Source organism: Octopus bimaculoides, chromosome 26 (genome assembly GCF_046866305.1).
Source record: "Octopus bimaculoides isolate indiv1 chromosome 26, ASM4686630v1, whole genome shotgun sequence".
Classification (NCBI taxonomy): domain Eukaryota; kingdom Metazoa; phylum Mollusca; class Cephalopoda; order Octopoda; family Octopodidae; genus Octopus; species Octopus bimaculoides.
The window spans coordinates 771,459-787,697 of record NC_142953.1 but is presented as its reverse complement, the minus strand read 5'-3'; the positions used below and the strand labels follow the sequence as shown (position 1 = coordinate 787,697).

General features: G+C 38.5%; 1 protein-coding gene across 10 annotated transcripts in view; it reads left to right on the top strand.

The window, feature by feature from the left end:
* Nucleotides 1-16,239, top strand: part of LOC106883520 (rap1 GTPase-activating protein 1) — a 411,187-nt gene that overhangs the window by 37,759 nt on the left and 357,189 nt on the right. The window contains exon 1 of one of the 10 annotated variants that reach the window (XM_089342804.1): nt 4,555-4,782. The exons of 7 other annotated variants lie outside the window; for them this stretch is intronic. In XM_089342804.1, the coding sequence (XP_089198930.1) occupies nt 4,656-4,782 (127 nt within the window). In that variant the 5' untranslated portion in view covers nt 4,555-4,655. Of the gene's footprint in view, nt 1-4,554; nt 4,783-16,239 lie in introns of those variants that run through there. 2 more of the 10 variants (XM_089342808.1, XM_089342805.1) reach the window with 2 other exon arrangements.

Below are 16,239 nucleotides of genomic sequence, written 5' to 3'. Positions count from 1 at the left end.
GAAGAATTTTTAAGACAATTTAGTGTGATTTGGTTGCTATTTCTAGCAGGTATATTACTGCCTAGAAAGAAGCTCCTTTGCCAAGTTTGCTAACAATTCTGCCAGATCGCTGCCTTCATCCCTATTTATATATTACCTGCTGTTATTTATAGCTGTAGCCACTTTGAGAATCACTGTTAAAATGGTTTTATATATATATATATATATAAAACAAAAGCAAGGGGGGAAACAAATAAAAACCTAATGAGAGAACCAAATCAATATGTTATGTCTTGAAAGAGAAAGAATGAGATATTGATTTTACAGCCGCTTTCAAAAACCCTCCCTCCTTTCTATTTCTCTTTATATACATTTCCCCCTTCTCTTGCCCTTTTCCTCCCATCTATCTTGACAAAGGACAAACTGCCCAAAATATCAGTTATTCTTCCTTTCCTTCACCATGTAACACATTGGCCTTATGCTTCCGTCCATCATCTTTTTTTTTTCTCTTTTCTTTTCCTTGTTTTTTTTTGCTTTTATTTCTCAGTTTCTCCTCTGGATGTCTTATCTGATTGATTACAGCACTTTATTTCTTCATAAAAAGTTCCCCTCTGTAGAAGACACATGTACTAAAGATGGCTTAAAGAGGAAGATTTATCGAAAGCAACAAAAAAAAAAAAGTCCTCACACCTACTGGTCTTTGTAGGATGTGGCCAAGCGAAGGAAATGGGGTTAGGATTGCTTTTGGGGAATAAAAAAACTGGGTTTGTCTCAACAAACACATGTTAAAATGTTGGTGAAGGAAGCAATAGTATTTTTTACCCTACTTCCTGACAATACGTCTGTTGCTGTGCTTTGTGCAAAGGGATGCAGAAGAAGGCGTGCTTGTAAATGTATGCTTCCAGCATTTTAGGGGCTTTTGCATAACAGCCAGTGTTTTAATGAAGGAATACGTGCATACCTAGCTCTTGGAATCTGGCACACATGGCTCGGGGACTGATCAAAATTGCAAATGCGTGTGTGCTTGCGTGTGTGCATGCTTGTGTGTGTGTGTGTGTGTGTGTGCAATCGTAATCCTTCCACTTCAGATGTTGTCAAATACATTTATATTTCATAATTAGTTCTACACACACAAAAATCACTGCACAAATATGTAATAATAATAATAATAATAATGATCATAATAACAATAATGGTAATAATAATGGTAGTAATAATAGTAATGGTAGTAATAATAACAATAATGATATTAATCATATGCTACTGTATTGGTATTCATATAATTATAAAAAATGTATAAACAATTTTAGCTTATGCGTTTCACATTCAGATATAAACTACTCTCTCTCTCACACACACATATATTTGTACATTTAGATACACATACACCCACCCGCATATGTTCTTTGTTAATTTCTCATTAAGATTTTGTTCTCGACATTCATAAGTGAATTAATTAAAAAAATTCAGACCTACTGCCTCCATATTGAAGAACCTCCACCACCACCACCAACACCACCACCACCACCATCATCGTCACCACCATCATCATTTTCATCATCATCATCATCATCATCGTCACCACCACCACCATCATTACCATCACCACCATTTTCATTGTCATCATCATCATCATCAGCAGCAGCAGCAATTATACTTCACCTGATAAAATCAATGTTTGTCATTGATCTCTCTCCCTCTCTCTCTCTCTCTCACTCACTCACACACACACACACACACACACACACACACACACACACACAACCCCCTCCTTCTCTATGCCTCCATTCTTCTGCAATAATTGTCAAATAGTTGTCATTGTCATCGTGTTGTTTATTATCTGCCGTTTATGGAAGACACCACACGATGGAATCAATAAACTCATTAGTCTCATGTTCGTTATCAATAATTAATGATAACATCATCATCACCATCACCAAAATTGTCACCATCGTTAATTTCATGCTCACCGCATGGATGGTCTCTTGATTTGCTAGAAATAGCAGTCAAACTCCTAATTCCACCCTACTGTCTTGGAAGCAAACACATGGAATATGGTCTTGGAAAAGACAGGATGGGCATGGCTAGTATGGCTGCTAAGTTAGGGACGACCTAGGGCTAAACCACAAAAATAACCACTCAAGGGAGCCTCTATGCACTAATACACCTGCTAGAAATAGCGACCAAACCACACTAAAGTGTTTTAGAAGTGGATGGACACATAAAATAATTATCAAAATCCTTGTCATCTCTTTTTCTATTTCTATTTTCAACTTTTTTTTTTCTCTTAGACTATATTAGCATCATTAACAGGGTTCACATCTGAATTTGTGGCACTCATGCCTCTGCCGAGGTCAGCTTTGCCTTTCATCCTTTCAGGGTCGATAAAACAAATAGCACTGAGACAATGGGACCAATTTAATCAACTTGTCCCCTCCTGCCAAATTTCAGGCCTGGTGCCTATGGTAGAAAGGATTATTAGCTCTGGAGATAAAATGGTTTCAATTAGGAAAACGAAAAGGTGTGACAGATGTCTCCATGTCAGTGATTGGGCAGTTTTGACAGCATTATAGTCCCCCCCCCCCCCCCCATCAGCAGAGAATACACTGGGGCCCTCACAGAGCTACAGCTTATATAGGTTAAAACTGGGGCCCTAATCAAATGACACTCCTGATAATATCTCAATACCTTAAGATGACTGGTGGCTGATCCCTACCTTGAACTCAATGAGTGACTAGGAAACCTCTACATGGTTGCTTGACATGCTGGAATCAGTAGCCAAATTCCTTCAAAGTATTCACTGTAGTTTTTAAAAAGGGAAGGACTCTTTGAACAATGTATCCTTGGATAGCATAAAAGACTGAATGTTCTCAAATGTAATATCTTTAATCATAAGTCTTCTTGGTCATAAGTCTTGTCAGTCGTAAATCATCTTGATCAGTGCTGATTTAAGATCAAGCAACAACGTTGACCTCATGATGTTAGAATATTCTTCATCATCATCATCACCACCACCACCACCACCACCACCATAATCATCATTCTCATCATCGTCATCATCAATATCACCACCAACACTACTACCGCTGCCACCACCACCACCACCATCATTTTCACCATCATTTTCACCATCATCATCATCATCAATACTGCTACTGCCACCACTACCACCATTGTCATCATCAACATCAGACTCACCCCACCACCACCACCACCACCATTCCTGCTATCTTGACGCCCATAATCTACCATCAGCATCATCATCATGATGTGGATTTACTTGATAAGTGAAAACTCATTAGGAGAGAGCCTCTATGTGGTCATTTGACTTGCAAGAAATAGCAGCCATATATATATCTTTTACAACTCACAGTCTGCTATATTAGCTGTGAGTCTCTACCTCTACACATTTAATTATGGAATCGGTCACAGCCGGCTGTCTAAAGTAAGGACAGAAATAAAGACAAGAGGGTCATGGTTAGAATTTGCTCAGAGGTCTGCTCAGCCAGACTTGACCTGGGGTTAAACAACAACAACAGCAATAACCTGAGTGTGGGTGTGTGTGCATGTGCTTGTGTGTGTACGAGAGTGTGTGTGTTTATGTGTGTGAGAATGAGAGAGAGAGAGAGAGAGAGAGTGCGTGCATGTGTGTTTTGTCTGTGTTTCTTCCCTGGGGGCAAAATATCTTTTACAAGGATTTGAACTTACATTACCAGTATCACTAAGCATTTTGGATGTAATTCAAGACACACACGTGTGTGTGTGTGTGCATGTTAACACTTGTTTCTGGGTGTATATGTGTGTGTGTGTGTATATATGTATATATATATATATATATATATATATATATATATACATATTTATAATGTTACTTTTGGTTATCTGTGGAACATGTAATATTTACATTATATATGTATATATGTGTATGTGTATATATATATATGTGTATATATGTATGCGTGTATATATATATATGTGTGTGTGTATGTGTGTGTGTGTATATAATCTTGCATGTGTGCATGGATGTATGTGTAGTATGTGCCTGTAAGTGAAGTACATGTGAGCATGTCTACAGGCATGTGTGTGTGTGTGTGTGTGTAAACGTGTGAGGATTGGAGGGTGGAGAGGTAGAGAGAAAGAATGAGATCAACAGGGTGGAATTAGAATTTGAAGTGGCGGCGACGGTGGAGGTGGGTAGGGTAGGAGGGGTGGACGTGGGGGTCAGGGGTGGGATGGGGTAGGAGGAGAAGGCTGTAAGACAAGTGAGAACAGGAAGGAAAGAGGTGAAGGAGGAGAAGGAAGAGGAGGAGGGAGAAAAAAGATGGGGAGGCTGAGAGAGAGAGAGAGAGAGAGAGAAGAAAGTAAAGTTGAGTGTGTAAGGGGTTTGGGGAGAGAGGTAGGGGCAGAGGTGGCAAGTTAGAAGAGGAGTATAGAGGCAAATTGATGAGGTTTCTTAGAAGAGAAGGGAAGTCTATGACTACATATAGGTGCATTCTCTTACTTACTGGAACACATACGCACACATAGTAACAACACGTACACACACACACATATATATATACATATATATATATTTATATATTTATATACATACAGAAACATACACCTACTTCTATGTATGTGGAGCATAAGGTGAGAGAGTGACTGGAGGTTAGTGTGTCCGCCCGAGGGAGGATATGTATGCGAAAAGCCCTTTGTCACACACTTCGGAGGATGCGGAGATTCTTTACGATGAAGACTTGGATATCGATGCTAACATTGGGATTCTAGGACTTAGCAAACAACTCTACACAAATGGAATCGGTAAGTACAGCAAACAAAACCAGCAAGCATGAGAAAGAGAGAGAGAGAGAGAGGTTTGGTTGTAGCGGGTGACAATAACAGCCATATCAACAAGAAAATCCTTGTTCCTTCTTAAAACTTTTTTCGGTTGCTGCTGTCTTCCTGCCCTCTCTCATCTCCATGTCGCTTGAATAAAAATGTAGATGTGTGTGTGTGTATATATATATATATATGTGTATATATATATATTTATATGTATATGTATGTGTGTGTTTTGTTGAGAGGACGAATTGTAAAGGAACTGCCATTTTGTAAAAGTATCATTGTAAAATATTTCGGTGGGAGAGTAAATCTGCTAGGGGCTCATATTTCATCAGGCTATGTGGTTCTTTGCTACAAAAAAAAAAAAGAAAAAAAAGCCTGTAAAACTTTGGTACTTCCCACTAAATTTCATTGATAAAGCTAGTTGTGACAACTGTGGCCTCAACCTGGGCCCTTGTGAGGATTTGAAGTTTATCAATGGAAAATTAATGAAGTTCTCATCTAAACCTATTCGACATATTATTGAAACATGAGCCCTAATATATCTCTGTCCCCTTCTATCTCTGTTATACTCTGCTTGTTGTTATTGCTGTCATCATTTCACATTCTTCGTCTTTTTCTCCTCTATCATTATCATTATCATCATTATTGTTGTTCACCTCTAGCTGTTACTTCTTCTTCTTCTTCTTCTTCTTCTTCTTCTTCTTCTTCTTCTTCTTCTTTGTATAAACACATAACTTGTATGTATGTATGTTTGAATGTATTTATAAAATTATTGTCATGTTTGAAAAGTTTTGCATGCTTTTCAAGTTTACAGAGAGAAAGGAAGAGTTTATCATAATCTCCGGGTACCATCATATATATGTGTGTGTGTGTGTATATATGGTTATACACACATACTTACATGTAATACATTCGCATGCATATATTTGACTATGAAAAATTCTTCATTTTGGAATCTTTCTGATTATTCTTAATACCAAAGTTAGTACTGGAGTCAACACAATTGACTGTTCCTTTCGCCCAAATTCCTGGCCCTCTTATGCCTTTGTAAAACTATTATCATCATCATCATCATTAGTATTAATTAGGGTGGTGAGCTGGTAAAGTTGTTAGCAGCTGGGCAAAGCCAGGTATTTTGTCCGTTCAAATTCTGCCAAGGTTGACTTTGCCTTTCATCCTTTCGGGGTTGATAAATTATGTACCAGTGAAATGCTGGGATCGATGAAATCAATAAATTCCTTCCCCTAACATTTCAGGCCTTGTGCCTCTAGTAGAAAGGATTATTATTATTATTAACGCAGTGAGCTGGCAGAGTCGTTAGCACGCTGGGCAAAATGCTTTGTGACATTTCGTCCTTCCTTACGTTCTGGGTTCAAATTCTTCTGAAGTTGACTTTGCTCCAGTATGACCATAGTCTAATGATTGAAACCAGTAAAAGATAAAGGCCAACAATATTATCAGCAACGTCCATGTTAATGAGTTCACAACAGAGCCTCTGTGTGATCGTTAGCTTTGCTAGAAACAATAGCTAAATCTCCTTCAAATCATAACTTTTACCATCTTTGATAAGGACGACACATTGGACAGTGTATTCCTGGATATTCAAAAAGGCAGGATGGTCATGGCTAGTGATCATGGGACTGTTTGAACATGGCTGACCTGGGGTTAAACAGTGACAACAGGGACAACAGGTGAGGTGAGAGTTGGTGCCAATATTCAATGCATACATACATATTTACACACACACACACACACACATCATTGTGCATTCCTATATCAAGAGACAAGCTGCCATCAGCAACGAATGGTTTTGAACAGAAACAGTTCAATTAAGAGAAAATACTTGAAAGGAAATATCTTTGAGAAATAAAACAAAAAATTAGCAGCAGTTATAATCATTGCCTCACAATATTAATTGAGTTATTTAATATTTTGTTAATGAGTAGAGTTAATTAAAAATATACAGCCTTCTGATATGGAGCTCATGTGATAATGTTTGTAGACAGCAGTATACAACTATTGTTACTCTTTGTACTCTGTGCTATACTCTATTTCTGTGCTAATGTCTGCTGTCTGATATTTATAGAATTTTGTAGCCTAGTGGTTAAGGTGTTTGTCTCCTGGTCATGAAATCGTGGGTTCAGTTTCTTGACCGGCTGCTATGTTGTGCCTTTGAGCAGGGCACTTTATTTCCCCACAGGTCTCCAGCTTACTCAGCTGCCAATCAGTCCCAATCAACTGTTGCTGCAGCCCTTTTTACCCCTTTACCACTCAGATCCTGGGGCTGTCACTAGTCCCTGAGTGAGTCCAAGAAGATGATTGTTTTTTTCTCATGACTACACAGGCACATGAAACTATAAGTGAAAGCATGGTACAGCTTGTTACCCAGTTGTCCTCTCTCTTGCAAGTGATGGCTATGCTGTACAATGAATGGTTTTCTATACTTATATCATGCATACACTTATGTGTGTTCCTTTGTATGTTTGTCTGCCACTGACACTTGACAGCCAGTGTTGGTTTGTTTACATCCAGATGACTTAGTGTTGATTTGTTTGATTAAACCAGTGCTTCCCAGCTATTGTAAATTGCACAGATCTTTTCCACTATTATGTCGCCATGAAACACACATAGTCTATTATTCACTTCTGTTTTTATAAATTTACTAAACTGAATTAAATTTTTAATCTAATATTTTATAGATTTTATGGATTATAGATTTTCTTTTGGATTTTATAGTTTTTTAAATCAGTATTTTGAAGGGTACGCTTTTCTTGATGGTGTCTGATATCCTTCATTGTTTGGATTGCATCTTGGTGGTTCTTCTCTAAATTATTAATATATATATATATATATATATATATATATATATATATATATATATATATATATATATATATATATATATATATACACACATACATACATACATACATACATACATACATACATATGTATTTGCCGTATTCCCTTCCATATCGGCTAGCTATATATATATATTTATTTATGCTCCGTTGGATGTATAATGTCAATGTGAATACCCGTCAGAGTGTAAGTATCTTGAGAGAAAAGCTGAACATTAGAAGCATCAGTTGTGGTGTGCAAGAGAGACGATTGCGCTGGTATGGACATGTGGTGAGAATGGATGAGGATAGCTGCGTGAAAAAGTGCCACACCCTAACAGTTGAGGGAACCCGTGGAAGAGGTAGGCCCAGGAAGACCTGGGCTGAGGTGGTGAGGCAAGACCTTCGTATATTGGGCCTCACCGAGGCGATGACTACTGACCAAGACCTTTGGAAATGTGCTGTGCGTGAGAAGACCCGGCAAGCCAAGTAAGATCGTTGCCAGTGCCCCTGGACTGGTTCTTGTGCGGGTGGCACATGAGATGCACCATTTTGAGCGTGGCCGTTGCCAGTACCGCCTGACTGGCTCCCGTAGGATTTTCGAGCGAGATCGTTGCCAGTGCCCCTGGACTGGCTTGTGCGGGTGGCACATAAAAGACACCATTTCGAGCGTGGCCATTTTCGTGCGGGTGACACGTAAAAGCACCCACTACACTCTCTGAGTGGTTGGCGTTAGGAAGGGCATCCAGCTGTAGAATCTCTGCCAAATTAGATTGGAGCCTGGTGTTGCCATCCGGTTTCACCAGTCCTCAGTCAAATCGTCCAACCCATGCTAGCATGGAAAGCGGACGTTAAACGATGATGATGATGATGATGATGATGATATACACATACATATACCTCTATATCTAACCATCTGCCTGTCTGTCCACACTGTTTGTATATCTACTATACAGGTTACATATATCGTACCTTGATACTATTTGAACTGAAACCCCCGCTTGACAGGCCTCTGATATTAAATAAAGTGTCAATGCTTATGGTATGCAAATCAGTCATTCCAATCTTCTGTTGCTACTGTTATTGTTGACTATATAAAGAGATTGTCTGCTTGTTTCTCTGGAATTGGTGAAATTAATGGAGATAACACGCCTCTGATGAGAACCCAACAAGATTTATTCAATCTACAAAGAAACAGTCCACTTTGCACTGCTTATACATTTTACTGTATAGATTACATACTGTTATAACACATTCACATCAAATTACCTTGCTAATGCATCCGTCTCTCATGTCTACATCAGCCAATAATACCACTTCTATCAAAAGGATTTCTCCACTCAGATTTTCTTCTAAGTCAATGGACCATATTTAATTTGTTACTCTGTAATTTGTTGCAGAGTTTCTGCAGTGATTGCCTCTTATTTCTATACATCACATTAATAATGATACACTTTTAAAAATTCTCCTCACATAGTTTGTATTTATTTGTTTATTGACATTTTGTGTTTTATTCTGTGAAGGGTAACATCATTTGTAACAGTTTGTTAATGGATCAGTTTACTCGCGAAGGTGCATAGCTCAGTGGTTAGAGTGTCAGGATCACAATCATGAGGTAGAGAGTTCAATTCCCAGACTGGGCTGTGTGTTGTGTTCTTGAGCAAGACACTTGATTTCATGTTGCCCCAGTTCACTCAGCTGTAGAAATGAGTTATGATGCCACTGATGCCAAGCTGTATCAGCCCCTTTGCCTTTTCCTTGGATAACATCGGTGGCGTTGAGAGGGGAGGCTGGTATGCATGGGCGACTGCTGGTCTTCCATAAAACAACCTTGCTTGGACTTGTGCCTGGGAGGGGAACTTTCTAGGTGCAATCCCATGGTCATTAAATGATTGAAGGGGGTCTTTACCCTTTAATAGTTGTGGTGGAAGTGATAGATGTGGTGATAGTAGTTGTAGTGTTGGTGGTTGTTGTGGCAGTGGTAACAGTAGTGGCAATGATTGTAAAAGGCAGTGGTCTTCCTGATGGTGGTGGTGGTCATTGTTGTCATTTATGATTAATCCTCATTCAGGCTCAGTCCATCATCTTACCTTAATCTTGCCTGTACTAAACTAGATTAAGAGAAGTTGGATTAGAACAGTCAGAACTCAAGGCAGGGCTACAAATGTGGTGGTGGTGGTGGCGGGGGGATGGGGCTCATGTCCAAACTTTTGGTCAGTTTCCTTTATTTATGAGAGGTGTCCACTTGGCCACACAATGACAACAGCCGCATCAATAAGAAGCCAGCTGTTTTGTGTTGACAAATCCTGTTTGAAGTTGTACTTTATCATGCTGAGTGTCTTTAAGAGATGAGACATAGAATCAAAATACAAGAGAGAGAGAGAGAGAGAGAGAGAGAGAGGCTGAGAGAGGGAAAAACTGAGAGAAAGAAAGTGTGTAGAGTAGGGGGGGGGAGAAAGGGAGAGAAAGTATGAGACAACATAAGATTGTGTGTGTGTGTGTCAGGAGGGAAAGAATGTGTGAAAGTTAAGAGAGAGAGAGAGAGAGAGAAATCTGTGTAGAGATATTGTGTGTGTGTGTGAAAGAGAGAGAGAGAAAGAGATAGGATAAGTGTGAGGTAGGGGTAGAGCAAGATAGCATGTGGGAGCTATGGAGAGTGTGAGGTGTGTGTGTGGAGTGGAGAGATATTTTGTGTGTGTGTGTGTGTGTGTGTGAGAGAGAGAGAGAGAAACAAGGAAAGTAGTTTTTGGGGAGGCATGGTCTGATGTAATGAGAAATAAATAAATAAAAGGCAAATCTAAAAGCCAGCATCTTTGAGGTTGTCTCATTGAATGCAGCCAGTGGCAATTAATGGTGTGATAAGAAATAGAAAGTGTTGATTACGTAGTAAATAAATTACTTAAAGAGCTCTCTCTGCTGTTAACAACCTCCAGGATGACAGACAGCTTTCGACTTCGACTGAGGTGGTGGCCTGAGAAATGGTTTGAGGAGAAACGGAACTCGTTTCATTAAAGTCTGTTTTAATGGGAATTATAAGTGATTGCAGTTAATGATGCCTGCATTAAGGCACACCCCCCACTGTACCCAACTCCTCCTGCTTCCATCCCCATCTGCTCAAGCAACAACAACAGCAACAATAAATACCATAAGATGTATTACATTGGAATCAGGAAATAAGAAAAAAAACATAACATGAAAAACAAACACGGTGTTTGCAATAAAAATAGCAATTTGTTTTTTTAATGCTTTTTTAATGATGAGGTGTGATTGGGTATTGATTACAACTAAGGTAGTGTGGTTTTCTTTATATTGATTGGATACCTGGAACTAAAAAAAAAATGTCACTGATCTTCAAATGATATCTCTCTGTGACATTTGTTCTGCAATCAGTTACAGACACTCCCTGGTTGCTCTTGGTGTTAGAAATGCACATATGGTTGTGAAGCATGGGCCTGGTGTACCCTTATCATGATGGGTATACTGGGATTCATATATTTTACCCCACTGTCAACCCCAAAAGAATGAAAGCCAAAGTCGACTCTAGCAGGATCTGAACTCAGAACATAAAGATGGAGGAATTGCTGCTAAGCATTTTGTCCAGCGTGCTAACGATGGGGAGAAATTTCAGAAAGTTCTGAAATGAAATCTAAAACATCAGCAGAATGTTTGTAAGACGAAATAAGGAAGTGAAATGGAAGGACAGTTTGACAATAGAGACAGCCCCCCCCCCACCCTCAACATATGAAATATATCTCCACTACCCCCATCAACAGCAGCAGCAGCATCACCACCCTTATTACAGATCAGATGTTGTTTAAGATATTGTATAATGTAATTATGGGATTTGGTAATTAGGACTTTTGGAAATGGTCTTTTGTGTTGTTGGACGACAACCTTGGCCCTGACAAATACAAACACACACGCATGCACACACGCACACACACACATATATATAGAGAGTTTGAAGAAATTACATATATGATAATGTATTCACTCGTACATACACACACACACATACATACACATGAATGCATACGCATACTGTCTTCCACTCATACACTCACTCATTGTCTTACGCATAGGAATTCCTACTTACTTACAGATGCTTACTCTCACACACACACACACACACACACACACTTGATACCACTTTTCTCTCTCTCACACTCTCGAGCTATCTATCTATCACACACATGCACACATACATTTGATACCACTCTTCTCTCTACTTCACACACACATGTACACACACTCACACTCACACTCACACTCACATAGCTTAACACTATAAGGAAGACGACAACCTTGATTCTAACTTCTGCCAGTTGGTGTCAAGATATTTACAGAACAACAGTGTTGGCATGTTTGTATGGAGCACAGGGTGGTTGTTTAAACATATGCAGGGTACAGGGTGACAGGCTACACATGTATACATATATGGGGTACAGGGTGGCAGATTAAATGCATGTGTGCAGTGGCGTAGTTAATAGGGGAGCAAGGGGAGCGACTGCTCCCCCACAAGCACATCTTTCAAAATTGGCTGCTTTTCAACAATTTTTTGTTCATTCGTTTCTTTTCATTATTTTCTTTTATTTGTTTCCAATCATTTCACTGTGGCCATACTGGAGCACCACCTTGAAGGGTTTTAGTCAAACAAATCAACCTGGACCTATTGCTTGTAATCTTAGTACTTATTCTATCAGTCTCTTTTACCAAACTCTTAAGTTAGAGGGATGTAAACACACCAACACCGGTTGTCAAGGGGTGATGGGAGGACAAACACAGACACAAAGACACACACACACACAGATATATACATATATACACATACATATATGTGTGTGTGTGTGTGTATACGATAGGCTTCTTTCAGAATTCTGAGCACAAGTTAAGGAACTAGATAAGTGTTTGGGATGAGACTTTGGTGAAGATCTAGATTGTTATTGTTTTGGACTCAGTTTCAAGATTCAAGGAATTTCACAGTGTTGGTGGTGGTGGTGATGGTGGTGGTGGTGTTGGTGGTAGTGGTGGTAGTTATGGTCGTTGTGGTGGTGGTGGTTGTAGTGGTAATGGTAGCAGTGATGGTGGTGGTGGTGGTGGTGTTGGTGGTGGTATATGAGTTATTGACTAATTGAATAAGAGCAATAATTATTTCTGTCTTTGTGGATTTAAGCGTAAGAATTTCGTCAGATTCCAGAGTTTGAGTTTTGGAATTCCTTATAATTTCGCTGAAGTCTGCTGGCAGGAAAGAATCAAAGAAATCTGTATTGTTTGCATTTTGTGCTTCTAATGGCTTACATTATAAAAGACATGCAGGGGAACATCGGTAAGTTTAATACAGGCGGCAGGGTGAGAGGATGAGATGTGACTGTTGTAACAGAGAATAAAAAAGGGTTTGATGAAATTAAGATCAGCTATGAGTGTTGTAGGGGTAATAGGGCTAAAGTGGGGGCTGGAATTTACATTGGAGTGAGTTGTAATTATTGTAGTAAGGTAACTGAAATAAGGTTGAATGAATGTTGGAGAGAGGGAGGGAGTTGTTGAGTGGACGCTTCAATTCTTCATTAGTACCCAGCAGCCACAGCTTTTTAATAAATTCCAGAATGTTACAAATGTATGGCTTGTCCCAGCTGTGAGAACAATCTTTTTTTTTTTAGATTGGTTTCTTACACAAACACAAGGATGGGGGCGACTTGATTAGGTTGGCCAAATACAAAACCCCGGAACTTATTTGGTTTTGTTGGGGAGGGGGACGCGGGGTTTATGTGATGGACTTCCTGAGACCCAAAAGAAACTAATATTATTAGTATCATCATCATCACCATCATTAGTGATTTTTACACTTATTTTCCTCTTCAGTTGATTAATTTAGTTGTACATCTTCCCTAAAACATCTGGCTATGTTTGGATATCATCATCATCATCATCATCAACTGCAGCTGGAATCACAATTTCACCTTGTCTAAGAGTCTGCAACCATTGCTTGGAACTTGGAAGCATTTTCTACCTCCATGTAATAAATTCCAGTTTTCTTCAACAATTTTCATTCTGATAACTCAGCTGTGGCACATTTTTGGCTTCAGGATATTTCCATTGTGTTGACCATTCTCTCTTCATCCCCAGTGTGCCCTGTGCTGTGTTTGCACATTGGTCCAGCCATGCCCAACACATCTGGTCGTCAGCTGCAAAAGATTTACTTTAACAAGTTAGCTTAACCATTCTTCTGTTATCCAGACTTGGCATTTTCAATTTGTTTCATAGTAAACTGGCTGAGATCATCCGATTCTAAGAAAGTGAGAAAATGAAGGAGGGACGGAATCAGAAACAACTCCAGTGCTTGGCAGGTCCTTTATTTCATCATTCTCAGAAGGATGAAAGCCAAAGTTGACTTTGGCACCATTTCAACACATATTTCCCAAGACTAAAACAAACACCATGAGGTATTTCTCTGCTGCTCTTACAGTTCAGCCAGCTGACCACCTTCTGTCCTCAATGGACCAATAATTCATTTATTTATACATTTATATTTATTATATTTATTTAATTCTGGTGTGTAAATAAATAACTTCCACATTAAACTAATTAGAATGCAGCAGTGAAAATAACGAAGAAATACCTGCTTCTTCTGTTGTTTACTTTTTTTTGTGTTTTTGTTTTTATTCTTTCAGTTCAAAGCAACTTTGAAAACTCACTACCCCCCCCCGCCCCCTCTTCACTTCTCTCTCTCTCTCTCTCTCTCTTTCATTATCCATCTTCCTTTCTCTCCCTTCTTCAGGCTACCTCTAATTGACTTGACATTCTCATTAGTTGCTTTGTTCTGCTGTGAAGAACTGAAGAACTCATATATATATATATATACACACACACATTATTATTAATCTCTCTCTCTCTCTCTCTCTCTCTCTCTCTCTCTCTCTATATATATATATATATATATATATATATATTTATATATATATATATTCAGCCATCTATCTATCTATCTATCTATCTATCTATCTATCTATCTCTCTCTCTGCTCTTCTTTCAAGGTTGCTCCATCTTGTCCTACATCTTTTGCTCCCCCCCTGTTCTCTTTTTCTACCCCTCTCTCTCTCTCTCTCTCTCTCTCTCTCTCTCTCTCTCTCTCACACACACACACCAAAACACACTAAACTCAGAGAATTTCATATACACGCTTGTGTGCATGTGCATAGACAAGTATATCTATGTGCACACACCCATACACACACACACACACACACACACAGTAAAAAGTGCACCCATACACCCATACACATCCACATAGCTAATTAGATCCAAATGGTTCCATTTGTCAGATTGTACAATAATACCCTGAGTAATAATAAACAACTGACAAGACCCCCAACTGGGTCCATCTTCTCCCAGAGTCAGCCAAACAGCATACCTAGCTTATCTTCCACTCTAAAGCCTATTAACTCCTAATCACCTCCTCTCTGCCCTTTCTAGGTTCACCTTTTCATGTCTACAATGACTCACCCCTAAATTTGTTCTTCATAATAGAATATATTTAAGGTGATTTCTTCCTACCAGGACCCCCATTTGTTTCAAATGGAGTGGTGGAGGTGGTGGTGGTGGGGGGGGGGAGGATGTCGTTTGGTAAAGATTTTTGTCTATGTTGGTAAAGTATCTATGCATTTGAACGTGTTGTTGTTGTTGTTGTTGTTTAGTTCCCCCAGATCAATTCTGATCAAGCTGACTTAAGATTAAAAGCATTCCAGCCACGACTATTCCATCTTTTTAGGGGCATGTCTAAGATTACAGGCCCTTTACTTTTTTAAGATGATAGGGATTCAATTTGATTGAAGTTTCGTTGTGTGTGTATGTGTGCATATATACATGTATAGTGTTTATCATAATTTCTCACACACACACACATGTATAAATGTATGTATGTATGTATGTATGTATGTATATATATATATATATTTATACACACATACATATATATATATGTGTGTGTGTATATATATATAAATATATATATATATATATATATATATATATATATATATATATATATATATATATATGTAAATATATATAATAATATTAGGGATAAAAATCCAAATTTATAGGTACAAACTCAATTAAATTCAATTTATCAAAAAGTTTCACAGTATATAATATATAAATATATAATTTAGAGAAAAGAACCAAAGTTCATGAACTCATCCATGAAAATCCAGTCACATAGGTTTAATAATGATCTAAACTACTTACTTTAACAAACTTTATTGCATTAGTAAAGTAATTAAAGTTACTTTAATTTTAAGAGGCATACTAGTTTAGGAGAAACAACAACCTAGCATTATAAGTTCAATTCTGACTGATGCCACTTCTAGTACAATCCCATCAAATTTATCTGTGTTCTCCTAAAACAGATTTCTTGACTAACATACAGACGGGTGGAATATTAATTATAAATACTTTGGATTTGTGCTTTGCTGCCATGCACTGGAGAGGCAGTGACTGAAAACGGTATTTAATGCCAATTATGTGTGTTCTTCATTGTAAGATATGAATTGAATGTCAAGAACTTTGAGAGGCCTGTGTAAGGGAGAGAGAGAGA